Source organism: Leuciscus leuciscus (genome assembly GCF_965113295.1).
Source record: "Leuciscus leuciscus genome assembly, chromosome: 4".
In the NCBI taxonomy this organism is placed as follows: Eukaryota; Metazoa; Chordata; class Actinopteri; order Cypriniformes; family Leuciscidae; genus Leuciscus; species Leuciscus leuciscus.
In genome coordinates this window covers 33,297,928-33,318,928 of record NC_138728.1, presented here as the reverse complement: position 1 = coordinate 33,318,928, position 21,001 = coordinate 33,297,928, and the positions used below count along the sequence as shown (strand labels likewise).

The following is a 21,001-nucleotide window of genomic DNA, read 5'->3' as shown; positions in this document are numbered from 1 at the left end:
TGTTTACAATAGTTTCCTCACTCTGTATGCAACTGCAACTATGTGGTACCATGGTCACAATTGTTTATACTGTAGGTATTGCATTAATTTTGGTGAACAAACCGACTGGAACTATCTGTGCTTTAAACAGTTTTAAACCACACCTTCCACTCAATTAGACATTTGTGTATGCTTTTGCCTATGCAGTGCTTTGGATTAATCTTCTTAATGTTTGAAAGGCATGGTCAGCGGTTTGCCTTCTGGACTGATGAGGCCAGAAGCTTGGTTCAAGAGTCTTCAGCCTGTCTACAGAGTGCCAAGACAGAAAGCTGTCTCCAAAAAAGTCCCAGCCCACATTGAAGCTGTCAATGTCCGCACAGCTGAAGAAAAGAAACTAGTGGACTTTATAGTGAAGTCTCAGGGATCTGAGGAACATTTGGTGGTACTTTAACAATGTTCACGCTTATTCATCTTTAAATACAATTATTGTATCTTTATCTTAAATGTATCAATTCCTTAAATAATTGTTTTTGTACCATGGTTTGCCCATAGGGTGTACTCAACGGGAAGCCCTCTAAGTGGTTACAAAAATTAACCTCTTCCCGGGTGCCTGTCTACCTCGACAGTGAGGAACAACAGGACATCTTGTTTTCTTATCTGAGAGGAGTGCTGGATAGGATACCAACACAGTTAAGCATCACAGATGAAGTGCAGTTTATCTGTGGTGTTCTTTTTCCAGAGGTATGCCGAACCATGTAATGTGGTTGTGTGTCCTGCTCCTGCACTTACAAAATGTACTGTATAAACTGCATGCTAGCACTACTGTATAATGGCTTGCTGTTCAGTAGTGGTATTATAGTATATTTATATTAACGCTTTTCATAGGCTATCATAAATGCCCTGGCTGTCCTCCGGGATGTCTCCATGCAGGAGGCTGAGCAGGTCTTCCTTTCTGGTCCAGCTTATCATTACAGGTCAGAGTAGATTATTATTTTTTTCACAATGACGAGTGCACCCTTTTGTTATTAATATTTCTGTTAACACAACAGTGATTGTTCTCTGATAACTATTTCAGTGAAGTGGAAGAATTCAATAGACATATTGACAAACAACTGAGGAAAGAAGGGAGACCATTCAATTGGTGGGTATTGTTCTTATGTTTACACATTTGAATTAGACGTCAGTAACATTGAATATTCTATTTGACTTTATCTGTCTACAACTCCAAAATTTCTTAAGTGTTAAATGTTTCTTATTTCTCTCTCTCTCTCTCTCTCTCTCCCTCTCTCTCTCTCTCTCTCTCTCTCTCAGAGTTGAAGCCTACTACAGCCAACTGGTGGAAGAGGGGGTCTTTTTGGTGCTTTTGTTCTAGCACAGTATTTTGTTCTTGCACAACTAATTTTGTTCTTTCATATAATATAAATAAATACATTTATATATAAATAAATGTATTCTTGAATCATTCTGGAGTTTTGTCTTCTGATATCTGGCCATATCATTTAGTTACTGCATATGCTGATTCCCTCATTGTACTGTTCAATATACAGTATAATTCTAGAAACTAAGACTTACTCCACTTTTTCAGTTGTTTAAAGAATGATAAACATTTTAATTTGTTTTGTGTAAATTCATTTATTTAAATTTAACCTCTGATGCATTTTGAATAAAAACACATTTTATAAAATAATAATAAAAATACTCCTGAGATTAAATGTCTTTCGAACTATATGTACAAATTAACCACCTGGGTCTTATAACTGTGGTCCTGAAACTGCAACCGTTGTTATATACTCCAGTTCGGTAGGTGGCGGTGTCACAAAAACTTAGGGTCCTATAACCGGGGTCCTATAGCCGGGTCCTATAACTGCAGCCTCCGATTGTGCAGGAATATACTATTGGCGCTGACTGACATGTATGCGCATGAATCACTGTCACACGCACAAGCTCAGAGCAATATTGCATATTCGAGGAACGTTCCGGGAACCTTCTGATAACCTTTCGGCAACGTTCCGGGAACCTTCCGGGAACGTTCTATTAATGTAAAGAAAACTTTCCTAGCTAACCAACAGGAAACGTTAGAATGTTTGTTCTGGGAACCTGAAAATAATGTTCTGGGAACCAAAAATTGTTAAGTGGGAATCTTTCCTCACAACTCGTCAGGACACATTCTCCATGCAGCAGCACATGGTTTTACGTAGACTCACTCAGGAAGAGCTTGACGCATCTGAACTCTCTGCACGTTTGATATCTTTGACCGATTTATTCGGTAAAAAAAAAAAATTACGTTTCTTTTTTCTTTTTTATGCAGCTTCAGCCATGAGGAATCCCGTCCTGTTGTCTCCAACGGAAGCAGAGGCAGAGAAATTCATCAAAGATTTCCTACGCTTGGCCCCAGGGAGGGTGTAATTTATGTTATTCATATTTGTGTATCTTATAAATATAAGGTATATTGTTTTATTTGAATAGCCTATATGTTAATATGGCGTTCTGTTAATGTGGCCTTTTATAATTAATTAAAAGCGGTAATGAATATAAATGATTAATTATAAATATGTTGCCTATTAGTAATAAATGTATTACTAAAAACGACAGCAAATGCGTGTTTTATTCTAGGTTCAGGTGGTTACTTCACGTGCACAGAACAACTTGCTATAACTAACAGGTGATTATCATATCTAACCTACCCAATCAACATAACGTAATTTTAAAGTTATTATATAACCGATCACAAACGTCACACAATTAATATTAAAAATATATTTGTTTTATACATAACCTACCTCAAACTAAATTTTCCTCACAACTCGTCAGCACGTCTTCTCCACGCAGCATCAGCAGCACATGGTTTAATGTAGACTCAGGCAGGAAGAGTATTGTCCAAAGCCAGGTAAAAGTACATATTTACCAAGTACTTTTTAGAAGAAGCAGTCGAGCAACAAAAGAGGACAGCAGATTGTAAGTGTTTTCTTTTGTTTTCTCATTAGAATTTAGCGCGGTTTGCCGTTGCTAGGAAACATTGTTTTGTTTGCAGTGTTTAACGTGGTACACGCCTGCTGAAGTTGCGTTTGTTCTCCTACAGCGTGAAGATTTGAAGTGGCTACGTTTTATGGGAATTAATTTTGTTAATGGAAGGAATTATAAATTTAAACGATGTCTGGGCTACATAAATACAACATCTGATGAACATCTTTAAAAGAGCGGATTGCCGACGTTCTAAATTATTTACGTCTTATTTACATACCCCAACAGCTGGCAAGGACGTCTTGACGTAAAGCATATGAGCAAACGCCCTAATATAAACGTCTTCCAGATGAAAACGACGCGACGTGCGTGTGCTATCTGGGATAGTTCACTCCAAAATAAAATTTCAGTCATTAATTACTCACCCTCATGTCGTTTCAAACCCGTTCATCTCCAGAACACAAATAAAGATATTTTTGATGAAATCCGAGAGCTTTCTGACTCCTCCATTGACAGTAACGTAATTGCAACTTTCAAGGCCCAGAAAGGTAGAAAAGAAATCTTTAAAATAGTCCATGTAACTACAGTGGTTCAAACTTAATGTTATGAAGTGACTTGAATACTTTGTGTGCACAAAAAAAGAAACATAAATAACGACTTTATTGAAGAATTTCTTCTTGTCTGTGTCAGATCGTGTTGTAACCACAGTGTTGGGCTTCTGGGTTCTACAAAAAAAAAAAAAAAAAATATGTTATTCAATTTCTTGTCTTTGGTGTCAGTCTCTAAATTAAGCGGTTCATGTTATAGCCTAAACACAGTTCAGCCCTTCTGGGCTCTACATCGTAGAATCTTTTTTTTTTCTGCCACCTCCGACCACCCTGTCTGGGGCATAGGCAGCAGCCACTGCAATGGTTTTACAAAAAAAAAAAAAAATGAATGAATACAAAATTCTACATATAACTAGGGATGTCCCGATCAGGTTTTTTTGCCCCCAAGTCCGAGTCATTTGATTTTGAGTATCTACCGATACCGAGTCCCGATCCGATACTTCTATAATACATAAAAAAAGAATAAAGAAGAGCGAAAAAACAGATCCAGGATGTTCCTTATTTTTTATTTAATTCACCTTATTTTAACATTCAACAACTCTGTTAACAAACAGAGCACTTCTGTGAGGTAGCTTGAACAATCAAGTAATACATAACATAAATTCTTCACTTTTGGACTTTAGTGCAACAGTAAATATAAAAAAAGTCTAATATATAAACAAATAGCACCTCAACTTAAAATACCCGGCAGGCATGTAAACAAATAAAATATAAAAGTGCCACAGTGTTTGCAAAGCCAGTAATGTGCTTTTAGGAACTGCACTCCTAACTCTTACGGACGTTACCTCCCGATCAGGACTCGGATATATATGTATATATATTCTCATTATTTTTTAACACATCTATAGTTATGCGGTGCCACAGAGTTACGCATCTCATATGACCTTGTTATTTGTACACACTGTGACTATACAAATCACAACATGTCAATAGCAAAATGTTGGCGTTATTTTGTCACTTATTGGGATTAGTATGCTAGATGTAGCCATTTACAACCAGTCTTTGTGCTAAGCTAGGCTAGCGGTGGGTGCGTCAAACAGACTTACAAACAGGCACGGAGATGAAAAAGGTATGTATGGACTTATCTAACTCTGGGGGATACGGTGAATAAGCTAAAGTCCCCAAAAGTCGAAGTGTTCCTTTAATGGCTTTCCTGAGGTAAATGTTGTGACAATTGTTCTCCAGCTGTTTTACCTCTTTCCACGGTTGAAAAACACTGATTGATCGATATTATGTATGAGGAATATACATTTCAGTAAGTTATACTGTATCTTTCAACATTGTTTATTCGTGTTTATTTATTATTAGCTAGTAGAGATGATCGGTTCACGTGCCGCTTGAATTGAGGCACTGTCACATTTACAAGCGCCAAAACGGTATTTAATGTTTGAATTTCGTAATAGAATAGACAGAAAATGAGAGCTGATTTGTTTTTTATATCATAAGTAACCTGCTCTGTCTAGTCTGTCAGTGTCCATGTCCTCTTTGCCTCGCAAATTTTCTGTGCGTGAGAAAATGGATGTGTGGCGTGAGAGCGTGTGAAAAGTGTAAATTGCGTGAGTCTCACGCTGAATGCTTGAGAGTTGGCAGCCCTGGATTTGGCTGACATCTCCCCGACGACAGCCACGGTGACGGCACAGCTTGCTCTCCTGTCTCCCGCATTCACCCGTGGAGTGTGTGTGCGGGGTGGGCGGGGATTGCCACCATAAAACAATCCGTAAAAAAGAAAAACATTTAAAATTAGACATGAGTCAAGCTCTTGGTCGGAAGTTTAACGTCTAATCACAGTAATGATGTTAACAAATAATTTCGTGATATGCCTCAGTTGTGGTCTTGACCGGTCTTGAAATAAAATCCAGAGTCCTCTTCGTCTGAGACCGAGACGAGACAGAGTAAAAATGCAGTCGATTCCGAGACGAGACCAAGACCAGAGCCGTTGAAAAACAGAGTTACGACACTCCCATAGACTGCCATGGAAACTTTGGAATGCGGAAGTAACGCGTGTCGTGGAGCAGCCGATAGTTCCAAAGACTGAGGCTGCGTCCAAAATCGAATACTTCCCTACTATATAGTATGCGAAAAACAGTACGCGAGCAGAGTAGTATGTCCGAAATCATAGAATTCGAAAAACAGTAGGCGAGAAGTACCCGGATGACCTACTACTTCCGGCGAGATTCCGAAGTGCGCATACGATGGACACTTTACTATCCCATGATGCCACGGGGGAAGAGTTGTCGTCGTTATATTTGAAAATGGCGGAAAGCGGAGACGCGGCTGTATTAAAGTGTAAGTACTTTATAAAACAAATTTTGTTTCTTGGTGGTTAAATTGTATTTGTTTAACATCATATAAGTAAACGATTGACTTGTTAAAAGTTTAAATAATGTAAATTGAGGGTGTCCTTTTCCAGCCAATTCAGAAAAAAATATAGTTTTATCATTATTATTACGGAATAGTCCGAGCTAATGTAAATCAGCTAGCTAACACTGTTTTCTTTAAACAAAGACGTTCGTTGTTTAGCAGTTTAATGAGATGGTTCCAAAACTACAGTAAACTAAAACGATTTTATTTCTCCTTTACCAGTGTTGATATTATGAAATATTTGTTGGTTAGCAAGCTACTGTTAACAAGTGTACCTCAGCTTGTCCATGTAACATTAATAGATTGACCATGGTTCATCACATTAAAATCTGTTTCGATTTTGCAGGGGCTGATGAACACACACGTGTTCTCATTGAGTGGAGAGTGGCTAATGAAGCCCTCTTCACTGGAAAAAGAAATGCTGCTATTAAAGGTTTTGAGTAAGTATATAAGACAAATGTAATATGTTAATTTATTCAAGTGTAGATTCAATGGTAAGTTAGTTGTAGATGTAAACATTTCTACTCAAGCTCTTACTGCATTCCTTTTATGCTTGATTTCTGTGCATTTATTGCAGAGTTTTTATCACAGAGCAGAGGCTGGAGGGCAAAATGTCTGCTCTTCAGATAAAAAAAAAATGGGAGAACCTTAAACAGAAATATAAAGTGAGATTTTTTTTATTATTATTGTAGTTCACTCTAAAATGATAATTCTGTCATGATTGAATCATGCTCATGTTGGGCCTTTAATGCGATCATTTAACGAATCATATGTTTTACAATGTAATTGACTGTCTTGATATTCTGTTTTCAAATATGTGTAGGATCTGAAATGTCCACAGACTGGGGTGAGCACTGAGGATGGAGAGGTTACAGCAGCATCCTGGAAATGGTATTCTGCCATGGATGAGGCAATAGGGGGCAGACCCTCCATCACACCACCCACCCTTATTGCCTCATCTGGCCCGGATGTTGCTGTTACCTCTCCATCCTCAGTGAGGTCAGAACGTGAAAGAGTAGGGAGGAAAACAAAAGATTTTGAGGAGCTGATCCGAGAGGAGGAGGAGAGGGAAGCTGAAAGAGAAAGAGATGCCATTGAAAGGGAGGAGAGGCGATGGAGAGAGATTGAGGAAAAGGAGGAAAGAAAAGAAAGAGAGCGACGAGAGCATGAGAAGAGACTAGAACAGAAGGCCAGAGAAAGAGATGAACGAAGAGACCGAGAAGTGAGAGAGAGAGAAAGGGAGACAAAAGAGAGAGAGGAAGATTTCTTCAGCTGTTAGAAATAATTGCAAAAAAATAATAAAGGAATCAAATGATACACACTCAATTTTCATTTATTTGTAAGTAAGTTCACTGTGTCATGCTGTTTTTGCAAGTTTTATTACAAAACACTTAATTCTCAGGGATTTACAGTAGCTAGATTGTCAGTTGTAAAGTGCTTAATATGTGGCATTGAGTAATTCATATTTTTTAAGTGTTTTGTGTGTTTATTTTGTAGCAGATTACAGATGGTTTTTGAAACAAGTGTCGCACTGTAGAGAAATACCCACACACTCCAGACACCGGTAAAATGTATTTGTTTTATTTTTGTGTATATAACTTTTAAATGGATACAGAATACAAAGCTTAAAACAAAATCACGTAACTTTGGGCTTAAAGCACCACCAAAAGGAAAAGTATTAAAACATTTTTATTATAGTGTCATGATGAGGAAAGAAAATTTACTTCAGCTTCAGTAAGGTAATTTTCACAGGTTTCTTAAAGATCTAAAGGGACCTTGATACTAGCAATCTCATTTGTAGGGCATCACTTTAAAATAATTCAATATATGTTTCTTTCAAAGCATGTGTACAAGATGAGGACTTCATGTCTTGGGTAATTTTGGATTTGGATTTCCTCTTGAAGTAAATAATTTGTAATTAAGCTCAAATATGTGATATGTAGTTAGAATTTTAAAGATTTGGTATACAAATTCACACAGCCTAAGGCAGTGTGCCAGTGGTTGGTGGGTGTCACCTCTAGGGACCACTGTAGCTCCGAGATCTCCTGTCGATTAGCCTGGGTCTGCAATATCCCCAGTTACCATGTGCAGCCGCGAGGAGGCCCGACAGGAGTCTTGGTGATGGAGAGGCTTTGTCCAGCGGCAGTGAGCTGTAAGACAGAGGGATGCACACAGATAGCCATGCACCTCTCTAACTACTACTACTGCACTGTACGCATCACAGCACCCTGTGGGCTGTGCCCACACACACACACCTAACTATTTACATAATAACTAACAGACAAGCTGGAACACTGTCAATCTAAGAACGGATTTTAACCTGTGTTAAGTGTCCTACAGGTAATCATGCTCATGAAGAGCAGGCACACAGTTGCCTGGTGCAGACACCGCTGCAGCTAAATTGTCCCGCACGTGCTCTCCTGCGCTGGCTTCTGTGTTGCGGGGTTCAGGTGGGCCATCGTCATCCTCCGCACCTTCTGGATCAACTATGTCCCCATTTAGAAGACAGGTTGTGGAGCACCGTGCAGCATGCAACAACATCTGGCACAAAAGCAGGGCTGACTTCCAGTGCCTTGAAAAAAATGGAACGCCAGCGCGTTTTCAGCATCCCGAAGGCCCTCTCGACGATGTTCGGTGCACGAGAATGCTTCCTATTGTAGCGAGCCTGTACAGCATTCTGTACAGGCTCTCTGTATGGCGTCATGAGGCAGATGGGCGCACTCAGGCAAGGATACCCACCATCTCCAAGGATGCATTTTCCTTTAGGTGGAAACAGGCGGCCAGTGTACACAGGGCTGTTCTTCAGCACCCTGGCATCGTGCACCGACCCAGGATACCCGACAAAAATGTCAAGGAACTTCCCCTGGTGGTCAGTGATGGCCTGCAGCTGTACAGAATTAAACAGCTTCCGGTTGAAGTAGCACTGCACGTCACTTGCTGGTGGTTTGATGCGGATGTGACAGCCATCTATTGCCCCAGCTACTACCCTGAAAGCTGGAGACCCTGCCAGCTGAGCAAAACCTGCTCCCACCACCTCCAGGTCATCTGCGCTGGGCAAAGCGATGAGCTGCCTCAAAATGCCGATGACTGCCTTGCTCATTCTGTGCACAATGTCATGCACAGTAGACTTCGGGATGTCAAAGGCGAGTGACACTACCCGGTATGATGCTGCATGGGCCAGCCAGTAGAGGAAAACCAGCACCTCAACGTCCTTTTCCCACCCATGGTCGCATTCAGGCTTCACTGCAGCAATCAAGGACTGGATGGACTGCCGTGAAAGTCGGAGGTTGAGGCAGAGGTCAGCTCCATCTTCAAAATACAGCCGAAGAATTGGCACAGCAGCATTCAGGTGGCAGTAGGTTGTAGGGCTCACAATCTGTAAACGTGTATATAGTTTTATATTAGAATACAATTTGAATTAAAGCTGCAAGCAGCATTTATCGGGGTTCAAGCAGTTAAGGCTTTTAAGAACAAAAGCATCAAAAGTTATTAAGTTTTATTTAGCAAGCATTTAACCACTGACATATATGATGGAAAAGACGAGTCTTCTTACAGTCTTGCCTGATCTCCACCACTTTTATTAGTTGTACTCAAAGTGTGCCCATATATATGTGTCAAATTTGTTGTAAATATGTAATTTTGATAAGGAGTTTAGACAATTATATTCAGTGGCGTAACGAGCCAACACCGGGCCCTTAAGTAGGATTATCAAGGCGGGCCCCTTGATGACGCAATTGATGACATTGATGACGCAATGTCCGCGAGTAGGCTACCATGAATAGGGCAGGATATGATCATACACAGCATATAAAGAAATGAGATGACTAACAAAATCAGGAGGAGCCTACGCTCACCAAAAAAAAACAAAACAAAAAAACACTGGTGACAGCGCACCATAACACATTGTTAGGCCAAGGTCCAAATACATAAAAAAGATGCTCTCTTACATTATAGCGGGATTTTCCGGGCTTTCCTATGTGCAACTGCAAAGTTGTCGATTAGATCAGGAGTGTGCGTACGGGCATTCTCAATTGACCCTTTGCAGGGAGTTTGATTGACAGGCGATCTGACTAATCCTAATCCGCCATTCCTCAGCAGCCATGTCACCCTGTAGCCCAAGACCGGTTGCCCACTGAAGCTAAGCAGGGCTGAGCCTGGTTAGTACCTGGATGGGAGACCTCCTGAGAAAACCAGGTTGCTGCTGGAAGAGGTGTTAGTGAGGCCAGCAGGGGGTGCTCACCCTGTGGTCTGTGTGGGTCCTAACGCCCCAGTATAGTGATGGGGACACTATACTGTCAAAGAGCACCGTCCTTCGGATGAGACGTAAAACCGAGGTCCTGACTCTCTGTGGTCATTAAAAATCCCAGGATGTCTTTCGAAAGAGTAGGGGTGTAACCCCGGCATCCTGGCCAAATTTGCCCAGTGGCCTCTGTCCATCATGGCCTCCTAAACATCCCCATATACTGATTGGCTTCATCACTGTCTCCTCTCCACCAGTAAGCTGGTGTGTGGTGGGCGTTCTGGCGCAATATGGCTGCCGTCGCATCATCCAAGTGGATGCTGCACATTGGTGGTGGTTGAGGAGATTCCCCCCTTCTATGTAAAGCGCTTTGAGTGCCGAGAAAAGCGCTATATAAATGTAATGAATTATTATTATTATTATTATTATTTTGTCCCACAAAGCAGTCAGGAGAGTTAGTAGATTAACATTGGAGGATTTAAATTTGAAAAACAAAGTGTACTGACATCATAGCACTTCAAAACAACATTCCTTTTATGTTCATTCATGTTTATTTTAATGCTATAAATTAACTAGAAGGAAGAGATGATTGGTTCACGAGCAGCTTTAACTGAGCCTCGAGTCTACAGCGATCTGTCAGACACATTAAAAAGTCACAAAACAGTATTTATTGTTTAAATGTCTCTAAAAAATGACTACATTTGAAAGGTGAGACTTTTGGCGCTTTTCCATTACCAGTACCAGCTCAACTCGACTCGACTCGGCTCGCTTTTCGCTCCGTTTTCCATTGCAGATAGTACCTCCACAATAGTACCTGGTCGTCATAGCGACGCCGTAGGAAACTGCTGTGACTTAATCTTTTACGCGAGATACATCCGCTGCCACACACACAGGACAATGGAGGAAATCGAGTGTATGCTGTTTTTGGATGTTTTTGTTTTTGCTGTTTTTTATTCAGGATACTCCGTCTGGTGCATGCAATGATGACGCAGTGAATAGTGACGATTCTCTCTGACCAGTCAGCAGTCTGCCGTGTTTTCACGTCACATTTTAGTATAGCCTCAGCTTGCTTAGAACCTCGCCGGAGGTGGTACGAAAAAAAGTACCTGGAAGCAGGTACAGGTACAACTTTTACACAGTGGAAAAAGTACACTGTGTTAGAGTTCTCAACGGGTTTGGGTCGAAAATATAAGCAAATGACTCGGGTCGGGTCGGACCTCGGGCTTAATCTTTTCCGCTCAGTAAAAAAACCAAAAAAAACCCATTTATTAATCATCGCTGCTGTTCACCGTAAAGAAAGTCTGGCTGCCTGGTGCAACGTGCATCATGGAGAGGGGCAGGGGCAGACGCCGCTGCGTGCACGCCTTTCGCCTGGAGAAGAAGATGGAGTTGGTGAAAAGTAAACTTGCCGCAGGTGAATTCACCGTCGCTACTACAGCCTATTTATATATTTAAAGTTTATTGTTTCAGTTGTTTGTATTGTTAAAAGGTGTGAACATTAAAGGTTGATTTGAATTCGCGTCTGCTGGTCATGATAATACGTGTATGAGAAAAAAAAAATTCCGTCGGGCCGCGGGCCGGGTTCGGGCAGATAATTCATGTTGATGTGTCGGGTTACATCGGGTCCGGGCTTTAAAAGCCACGGGCCGGGTTGGGTCGGGTTGTAATTTTCAGGCCCGTTGAGAACTCTACACTGTGTTACACTGTGTAGTGGAAAAGCACCATTTGTTTCATATCAAAAGTACTTGTAGCGCGCAGTCTCCTCTCTGATCCGCAATGTATTTTTCACTGCATGAGAACTTGGTGTGGTGTGAGAGTGGAGTCGCTTGTCAGACATAGCAACAGTAACTAAAGTGGGCGGGTCTTTGCGAATGGTCATTGACAGTATGGACGGGGATTCGCCAGTCCCAATTCAAAACAAATTTCATCACAATCCATCATTGTTCGTTTCAAACATGTGAGAGCATCAAAATGATCCATGGGTGAAAATGATTGGATTTAATGAATTTTTTTTTCAGTTCCTATCATAATTTTAAAGGTGCATTAAGCAAGATTCTGAGTTTTTGCAGAACTATGCCACCTCTGGCGGCAAGTGAAACTGCAGCCAGAGATGTGCACGCTCATGGACCACACGCACACGCACGCTTGCACGAGCACGAGCTGTTCATAACCAAAGGAGCATCAGCCGCAAATCTTTTGTTTACAATCATAATGTCTTCAGAGGTAATAAAGTTATAAATCTGCAAGTCATTTTAAATATGTGAAAGGAAAGGCAATTGAGTAAATTGCACACTTATGTGTGAGGGAAAAACGGGGGTAGTAGAAAACTTCGTTTTTTATTTCCATCTATCTCCATGTTGAACTGTGTTATGTGTTTACTGTATCCACTTATGATTGTATTATTATGGAAACACGTTCATGAACAATATAAGTTGTTACTTTGTAAAAGCTCAAAGCACAGTCGGTCAAAAAAGTACACTCAATTGTCTCAAGGTAATAAACAATTAAATGGCACTATGACGTTACCATAAAAGCCAAACAGGCTAATCCGCCGAAGATTTGCGGGGGTTTAGCCTGTGTTATTGATCGGCTAAGTAGCATATTCCAATAGCAATACATCCTAATTAAGCAGTAATTTGCTCAAATCACAAGAATTTGCTCTATCACAAGATGGCGCCGCGGATGGCTGCCTCGGTGTGGAGCTCTCCAGTTATTGTTTTGTTTTTGTTGGTTTGTTCTGCGTTTAGTCATTCTTTTCCTATCAGTTTCACCAAAGACGAACTACTGGACATTAGGAAACACACACCAGACAACTTTTTTACAGATTTTGATTACTCAGACGTTTTACTGGACATTCTCGTCGGAGGGGCAGCGGTGTTGTTCAAACGCGCGGTCAGACGCAAACGCGGGAAACGCGCTGGCGCGCTGGTGAAACTCCGCGAGCGCGGCCTCCGCACTGCACTCCCCAGTATTCATCTTGCAAATCTCCGATCTCTTCCTAACAAAATGGACGAACTTCTTCTCCTCACCCGCACTAACAAGGATTTTTTAAACTCCGCTGCTCTGTGCTTCACTGAAACCTGGCTGAGTGAAGCCATACCGGACAACGCACTACATCTGCCGGGCTTTCAGCTGTTCCGAGCGGATCGCATCGCGGAACTAACGGGGAAAACGAGAGGTGGTGGATTGTGTTTCTACATTAACGAAAGTTGGTGTTCAGATGTAACAACACTGAAGAAGATGTGCTCTCCTAACTTAGAGGTGCATTTCATAAACTGTAAACCTTTCTACTCGCCACGGGAGTTTTCCTCATTCATTCTCGCGAATGTTTACATTCCTCCAGACGCGTGTGTGAGCGCGGCGATACAACAGCTGGCTGAACATATAGCTGAAATGGAACAAAGGTACCCAGACTCTCTTTTAATCATTCTTGGGGATTTTAACAAAGCAAATCTCTCCCGTGAACTGCCAAAATACAGACAGCATGTTACATGTCCTACCAGAGACAGTAATATATTGGACCACTGTTACACCACGATAAAGAATGCGTATCACTCCGTCCCACGGGCAGCTTTGGGGCTCTCTGATCACTGTTTGGTTCATCTTATACCGACCTACAGGCAGAAACTGAAATCAGCTAAACCTGTAATAAGGACTGTAAAAAGATGGACCAACGAAGCAGAGCAGGATCTACAGGCCTGCTTCGATTGCACTGATTGGACTGTTTTTGAAGCTGCAGCCACCGATCTGGATGAGCTCACAGATACTGTAACATCATATATCAGTTTCTGTGAGGATACATGCATTCCTACCAGGACATTCTTATCATTCACTAATGATAAACCATGGTTTACTGGGAAACTCAAACAGCTTCGTCATGCCAAAGAGGATGCTTACAGAAGTGGGGATAAAATCTTGTATAACCAGGCCAGAAACAGACTGACAAAGGAGATCAGAGTTGCTAAAAGAAGCTACTCTGAAAAGCTGAAAACCCAGTTTTCAGCCAACGACCCGGCATCAGTCTGGAGAGGCCTGAGGAACATCACCAACTACAAATCACCATCCCCCCCATCTGTGGAGAATCAACAACTGGCTGACACTCTCAATGCATTCTATTGCAGGTTTGAGAAGCCCAGACTCACACCTCACACCCGCTCTGATGTGCACTTCACACATCCACCATCACCTCCTGCAACCCCTCTCCTCCCCCCTTCTGCCATCCAACCTGAGCTTAAGGTCTGTGTGGAGGACGTGAGCAGAGTCTTCAAAAAACAGAAGACTAGGAAAGCTTCAGGCCCAGACGGCATCTCATCTGCTTGTCTAAAAGCCTGCGCTGACCAACTGGCCCCAGTCTTCACGCAGATCTTCAACAGATCATTGGAGCAGTGTGAAGTTCCCTGCTGCTTCAAACGCTCCACTATCATTCCGGTTCCCAAAAAACCTAAAATCACTGGACTTAATGACTACAGACCTGTCGCTCTCACGTCTGTGGTCATGAAGTCGTTTGAAAGACTGGTGTTGGCCTATCTGAAGGACATCACTGGACCCCTGCTGGATCCCTTTCAGTTTGCTTACAGAGCAAACAGGTCTGTGGATGATGCAGTCAACATGGGACTGCACTATATCCTGCAACATCTTGACAGACCTGGGACTTATGCACGGATCTTATTTGTGGACTTCAGTTCGGCCTTCAATACCATCATCCCTGATCTTCTCACAGCCAAACTGACTCAGCTCTCCATGCCATCCTCAATCTGTCAGTGGATCTCCAGCTTCCTGACGGACCGGCAGCAGCGAGTGAGACTGGGGAAGCTCTCATCCAGGACCCTCACCATCAGCACTGGCGCCCCCCAAGGGTGCGTTCTCTCCCCACTGCTCTTCTCCCTGTACACTAATGACTGCACTTCTAAAGACCCCTCTGTCAAGCTCCTGAAATTTGCAGACGACACCACCGTCATCGGTCTCATCCAAAATGGTGACGAGTCTGCTTACAGACTGGGGGTTGAACAGCTGGCTGTCTGGTGCAGCTATAACAACCTTGAGCTGAACACGCTCAAAACAGTGGAGATGATTGTGGACTTCAGGAGAAAATCCCCAGCACTCCCCCCTCTCACCATCATGAACAGCACTGTGGAAGCAGTGGAGTCATTCAGGTTCCTGGGCTCTACCATCTCTCAGGACCTGAAGTGGGCAAATCACATTGACTCCATTGTGAAAAAGGCCCAGCAGAGACTGTACTTCCTTCGCCAGCTGAAGAAGTTCAATCTGCCACAGGAGCTGCTGATCCAGTTCTACTCAGCCGTCATTGAGTCTGTTTTAAGCACTTCCATCACTGTCTGGTTTGGTTCAGCTACCAAATCGGACATCAGGAGACTACAACGGACAGTCCGGACTGCAGAGAGGATTATTGGTGCCCCCTTGCCAGCCCTCCAGGACCTGTACTCTTCCAGAGTGAGGAAGAGAGCAGGTAAAATCATCACAGACTCCACTCACCCTGGACACCCCCTGTTTGAACTGTTACCGTCAGGACGGCGACACAGATCACTGGCCACAAGAACATCCAGGCACAGGAACAGTTTCTTTCCACAGGCCATTTCCCTTCTGAACACTTAACATGCCCCCTAAGGCATATGCCTGTAAGTGCAATACTCCCACTGTCTAGTGCAATATTCTCTAAGTCAGGTGATATTTATATTTATATTATTCATACTACTCAAAATACTGTAAATATGTTCATAATCTGTAACATGCACTAGACTCCCACTGTCTAGTGTAATATTCTCTAACTCAGGTGATATTTATATTTATATTATAATTCATACTACTCAACATACTGTAAATATGTTCATAATCTGTAAATGTTTATTCAGACTAAACCCAACTGTGACCCCTTTTTTTACTTTTTATACTATTTTTTTTTATTATTTTTTTTATATATTTTATTCTTAGAATTTGTATTACTATGTTTCTTGTTGTATTTGTATTTGTATATGTGCACTGGAAGCTTCAGTACCAAGAAAAATTCCTTGTGGGTGCAAGCACACTTGGCAATAAAGCTCTTTCTGATTCTGATTCTGATTCTGAAAATTTGTGTCTAATTATCTAACTTATATATCAGCATTTTATATCACACTCAAGATATTTGAACTGTTTTAATCGAATAGCAAATCATTAAACTACAAGTAGTGCAGATTTATTTAGTAGATATTTTGAAAAAAGCCAACTGAGCATCCCGTTTGAGCCCTAGAGCAGACCGGAGATCTCTCCATTTATTGAAAGCCTTCCCTATGTTTACTCTCGTCTTATTCCGACGCCTGTCTGAGTCCAATTTTGCCCTTTTGGTTGCACTAGAGACAAGTTTTCTTTTTTTTATCTTGCGTGGAGTTTGCGTTGGTGTTTGAAATGAACTACAAGCAGGGGCCTGTTTCAGAAAGGAGGTTAAGTGAAAACTCTGAGTATGTTAACCCTGAAATGAGGGAAACTCTGGGTTTTCTGTTTCAGAATGGGAGGTATGTTAAACCTGAGAAAGCAGAGTAAGTCAAGCCCGTTTCTGAAAGAGAGGTAACTTATACTCAGAGTCAGTTACCATGGTAACTTACTCTGTGAACCTAACCTGGTCAGGAGCAGGTTTTCTTCAGTAAACCCAGAGTTTCTATCGGTCTCCTCCCCTTTTTTAAAGAGGAAGTGGTGTTTAAACACCTCATTCATTCTTTCAGTACATTTTTATTAATAAAATTAATATTTTATTAATAAATAAAATGTTGCTATTTTTACTGCAGTTTAAAAAAAATAATAATAAGATGAAGTCTATATAACTCCTTAACTGGCAACTGAAAATACAGTAGTAGATTAGAGTTACATAATGTAGTTCTAAACAAATTCTACAGAATTAAACTGTGGCATTTACTGGAAATCACTGAACTGTGTTCATCTGTGCACCAGAAGTTGATGGACCGTCCTCCTGCTGTTCTTCCACACTCTGGGGGCGGGGGGAGAGATAAGAATACCCGTTTATACTTAGATTTAAACCTAGATTCTATAGGCTACTCCACATAAAAATGTGAAATAATCAGAATGTGTAGATTGTTTGATGTGTAGACACATAATATTAACATTACCTCTGTAGGCCTCTCTGTGGCAGCAGAAACTCTTTATCCCCATCGTCCTGTGAAGATGAGCATTTGGTTGAGTGCACTTTATAACACTAGCCTATTTGTCATAATTTCTGGTGTATTGAGTAGGCTACTTACAACTGCCTGGGGTTCTGTTGGGACAGGAGGCTCCAAAAGACAGATATTACCATCAGAATCTGTTGGGACCAACGAAAAACCCAACCCAAAGTAAAATAAATGGAAATATCAAAAATAACACGTATGTAAACCTCTACATTTTATGAGGCCCTTGGATCTTGGGGAGTGACTGGCTCTGAAGTCCCTCAGCCAAAAATGCTGCTGCACTGCTAGACACTGGATGCTTTAGTTATTCAATATCTCAAATGTTTGTAAAGTCAGGTAGCCTACACCCATGTACACTCAAGCCTTACTTGATTGAATTATGTTTTTATATTTAATTTTCAGCTGCTGTCATGTTCTTTTAATACCTGCAGGATTGCCCCTACATGAACATTAAAATTAGGTTGAATAACATACTGTTCTTCCAGTTTCACCTCTGATATTATAACAGTTGGGTAAGTTACTTGTATTACTAACTACAAATGACATCTTCAACAGTGTAATTAGATTAATGTAATAATGACTATCTTTAGAAAGTATTGGTCTACTTATTACTAAATCCCATATCAACCTCAACCATTTGAACAATACAAGGAGAGACAAGAAACTGCACTTTTAATGCTTTCAAATAAACAATATACAATTGCATGAATTATTCTTGAATTGACCAAAGTGTGTAGAGGGAGAATGTTACATTAAAAATATACCTTTTAAAAATGTATGTTAAATATACAGAATTGCTCTATAGTCTAATATAATTACATCAGATTTTACTTTAAATTACTGAAGAATTAAGAGTAATCCCTTTAATTAAATTACAGTATTAATGTTCTAATACTGTAAAATTACAGTAATAATGTTCGTACTGGTGAGAAATATGAAGACCTCTTTTTGTCTGGCGCTGTTGCCATGGTGACTCATAATATCTGTGCTCCATTGATAATGGCTTTTTATAGTTGTGGTGCACGCGCTTAACTCAGAGTAGGTCAACTCAGAGTTGAATGAACTAACTCATTTCAGCTGTTCTGAAACCGAAAACTCAGAGTTTCCCATCTCAGGGTAAGTCAACTCAGAGTTCAAGTTTTAACTCAGAGTTGGTTGAACCTCCTTTCTGAAACAGGTCCCAGGTCTCTTACAATCCATCTTCTACGGAGAATGCCGGCGAATACACAAACCTGCCAGACATAGCTATGTGAGCGTGCCGTGAACGCGCATGACGTCACGCCCAGTCTAAAATTCCGGCCCGAATCCCTCTTATTTATTTTACTTTACAGGATTATAGAGACAATCTCAGTGATCAGAGAAGGGCTCATTCAGCCCATCAGGCAATTGTTTAAGCATGTATGGGTTAGAAAACGGGTATTTTTAACATGAAAAGTTGCTTAATGCACCTTTAAGTCACTTTGGATAAAAGCGTCTGCTAAATGAATGAATGTAAATGTTGTAGGGTTTGAGGGCGAACCAAACACAAATGAATCTTCCAGTTGATTCGTTCAAACATAATTCCACACAGAACTCAACACTTCAGACCCCAAATCACCAATCCAGAACCATAAAATCCAGGCTCCAGCCAGTCTACGCTAACCAACGAAAACCCCCAGCTAAGAACTTTATAGCCATGCAAGCTTCAAAGAGATGAGTCCAACTAAAGGAAGAACATTGTCAATGTTAGATAGTTTGGAAAAGAATGATTGGTTCAGAGATGGCAAAGCTCAGGGCCCGACCAAGATAACGGCAGAGGTTGCTTGATCCCACGACAGATATACAAAACAGACATCTTTCTTCTCAAGGAACTCTGAATGACCCCAGGGTTTGAAATCTCTTAAAACCACAGAGACTGAGACTTTACCTATAAAAATACATAAAATCATCCCAAAACAATTCTTGATGGACTTATAATCAAACATCGTTCAACTCCATAATTCTATATTGTGTCTACAACCTATATGTGTGTCTAATCTGCTTAGATCACATATAAGTTATGTAATTGTTATAACTATTAGATGTTTGAATGAAAGTGTGTCTTGTTTCCTATCAGTATGATCATATGTTCTTAATTCAAAAGATGGCTTGATTGAAATCTGTGTAAAATGTTTCGTATTCTTATAATAGTAATGATGTCTAAACTGTGGCCTCTGTACTCTCTGCTAGTGCTTGGAGAGTAAGGAGATCACAGATAACGCATGATTTACGATGAGAAGTGAAGAAAATGCCACCTCTCAAATAAAGACAGTGCCTAATTGGTCAGAACTCATCCAGGAGGCTGGACAAACATTTGAGTTTAAAATACTAGACCCGAACAAAGCTTTGGGGGAAGAAAAGAGTAGATTCAAAAACGATCATGGAGAAGCCATGACGGAGTAACCAAAATTCTTTAGAATTCCCTATAAATTAATTAATAATTCCTTTTGAGCTAAATTTACCTGTCAGAACATTTACAATGTAAATGTAAATAAAGTTTTGATGAAATGCAAGTAAGCTTTTGGAAACATTGATGCAAAATGTTTAATGCCATGCTTGGTGACAATCAAAATAAATCCTGGTTTTTACAGCAGATGTTACTCATGATAGATGTTACCAGCTGTTTCCAGCAAGACATCAGGAATATATTTACTACAATGGTTTGTTTACAGCTGGAATCTCCAAAAAAAGTCAGTCAAATTATTTGAATCAATTATTGAATCTGATTAGATTAGTTTTGAACAACTGGCCCTGAAAAGAAGAAAAAAATGAATCTGGATCACAGTGATACAATTTTGCTTTGAAAAATTGGCACAAATGTAAAATGGATTACTGGATCCTGGATGGCAAAACAAAAATTTGGATCCAGATAAAACTTTTCAACAACTGGGTCCAGGGCCCGTATTTATCAAGCCTCTGAGAATTACTCACAAGAACACTGTTAAGAATTGACTTCAGAGTAAAAAAAATTCTTGGCTCAAAGCTGCTAATAAGCTGCTAAATCCTGGTGTTTACTTCAGATGTTACAAGCTGTTTCCAGCAAGACATCAGAAACATATTCACTACAATGGTTTGTTTACAGGGATCTCAAACAAAGTCAGTCAAATCATTTGAACTATATTGTCAGTGATGTGAAATCTTGGTGATGGTTTTAAGAAAATGTTCAAGTACACTCTAAGCATCAAGTCAAAGTAATCCTCCAATTTTATTGTTTTTATCAAAATCACTAACTTTTAACTACGAAGGAGAAGAGAGAAACTTGTTACAATGTGTTTTTATTACATGATCTAATCCAATTTCAGAATCCTTTTTATCTTTTGAACAAAAGTTTTTCAAGATTTGATCCAATCCGAAAGCCGAAATCTATTTAGATTAGTTTGGGACAACTGGGCCCTGTAAAAATGTTAATCTGGAGCACAGTGATACAATCCCATTTTGCTTTGGAAAATCAACACAAATGTAAAATGGATTACCTGATCCTAGATAACAAAACATGGGATTTCCAAATCCAGATCATTAGGATCCAAATTAAACTTTTTAAACAACTGTGCCCAGGTCTGTAAATTCAGTCCTGTTCAGGAGGAGGTTTATTTAAAGTAAACCAGGAGGAGGTTATTTAAAGTTTATTTAAAAATATTAGAATAATTGTGCTCATACTT

General features: G+C 40.5%; 1 protein-coding gene and 1 long non-coding RNA gene across 2 annotated transcripts in view; one reads left to right on the top strand and one right to left on the bottom strand.

Moving 5' to 3' along the window:
* The window catches only part of LOC309497516, a 114,431-nt gene extending 95,919 nt beyond the window's left edge, over positions 1 to 18,512 (bottom strand). Inside the window, exon 1 of the long non-coding RNA XR_014205592.1 lies at positions 17,355 to 18,512. This is a non-coding gene — a long non-coding RNA (uncharacterized lncRNA). The remainder of the gene's footprint in view (positions 1 to 17,354) is intronic.
* LOC309496375 (uncharacterized protein) lies at positions 221 to 8,183 on the top strand (the record flags this gene model as incomplete). Its single annotated transcript, XM_082166369.1, has 6 exons — positions 221 to 421; positions 532 to 720; positions 2,140 to 2,218; positions 6,256 to 6,349; positions 6,487 to 6,574; positions 6,733 to 8,183. 6 exons carry the CDS (start codon positions 221 to 223, stop codon positions 7,186 to 7,188), a joined length of 1,107 nt encoding a protein of 368 aa, XP_082022495.1. The 3' UTR covers positions 7,189 to 8,183.
* Positions 18,513 to 21,001: the final 2,489 nt, after the last annotated feature.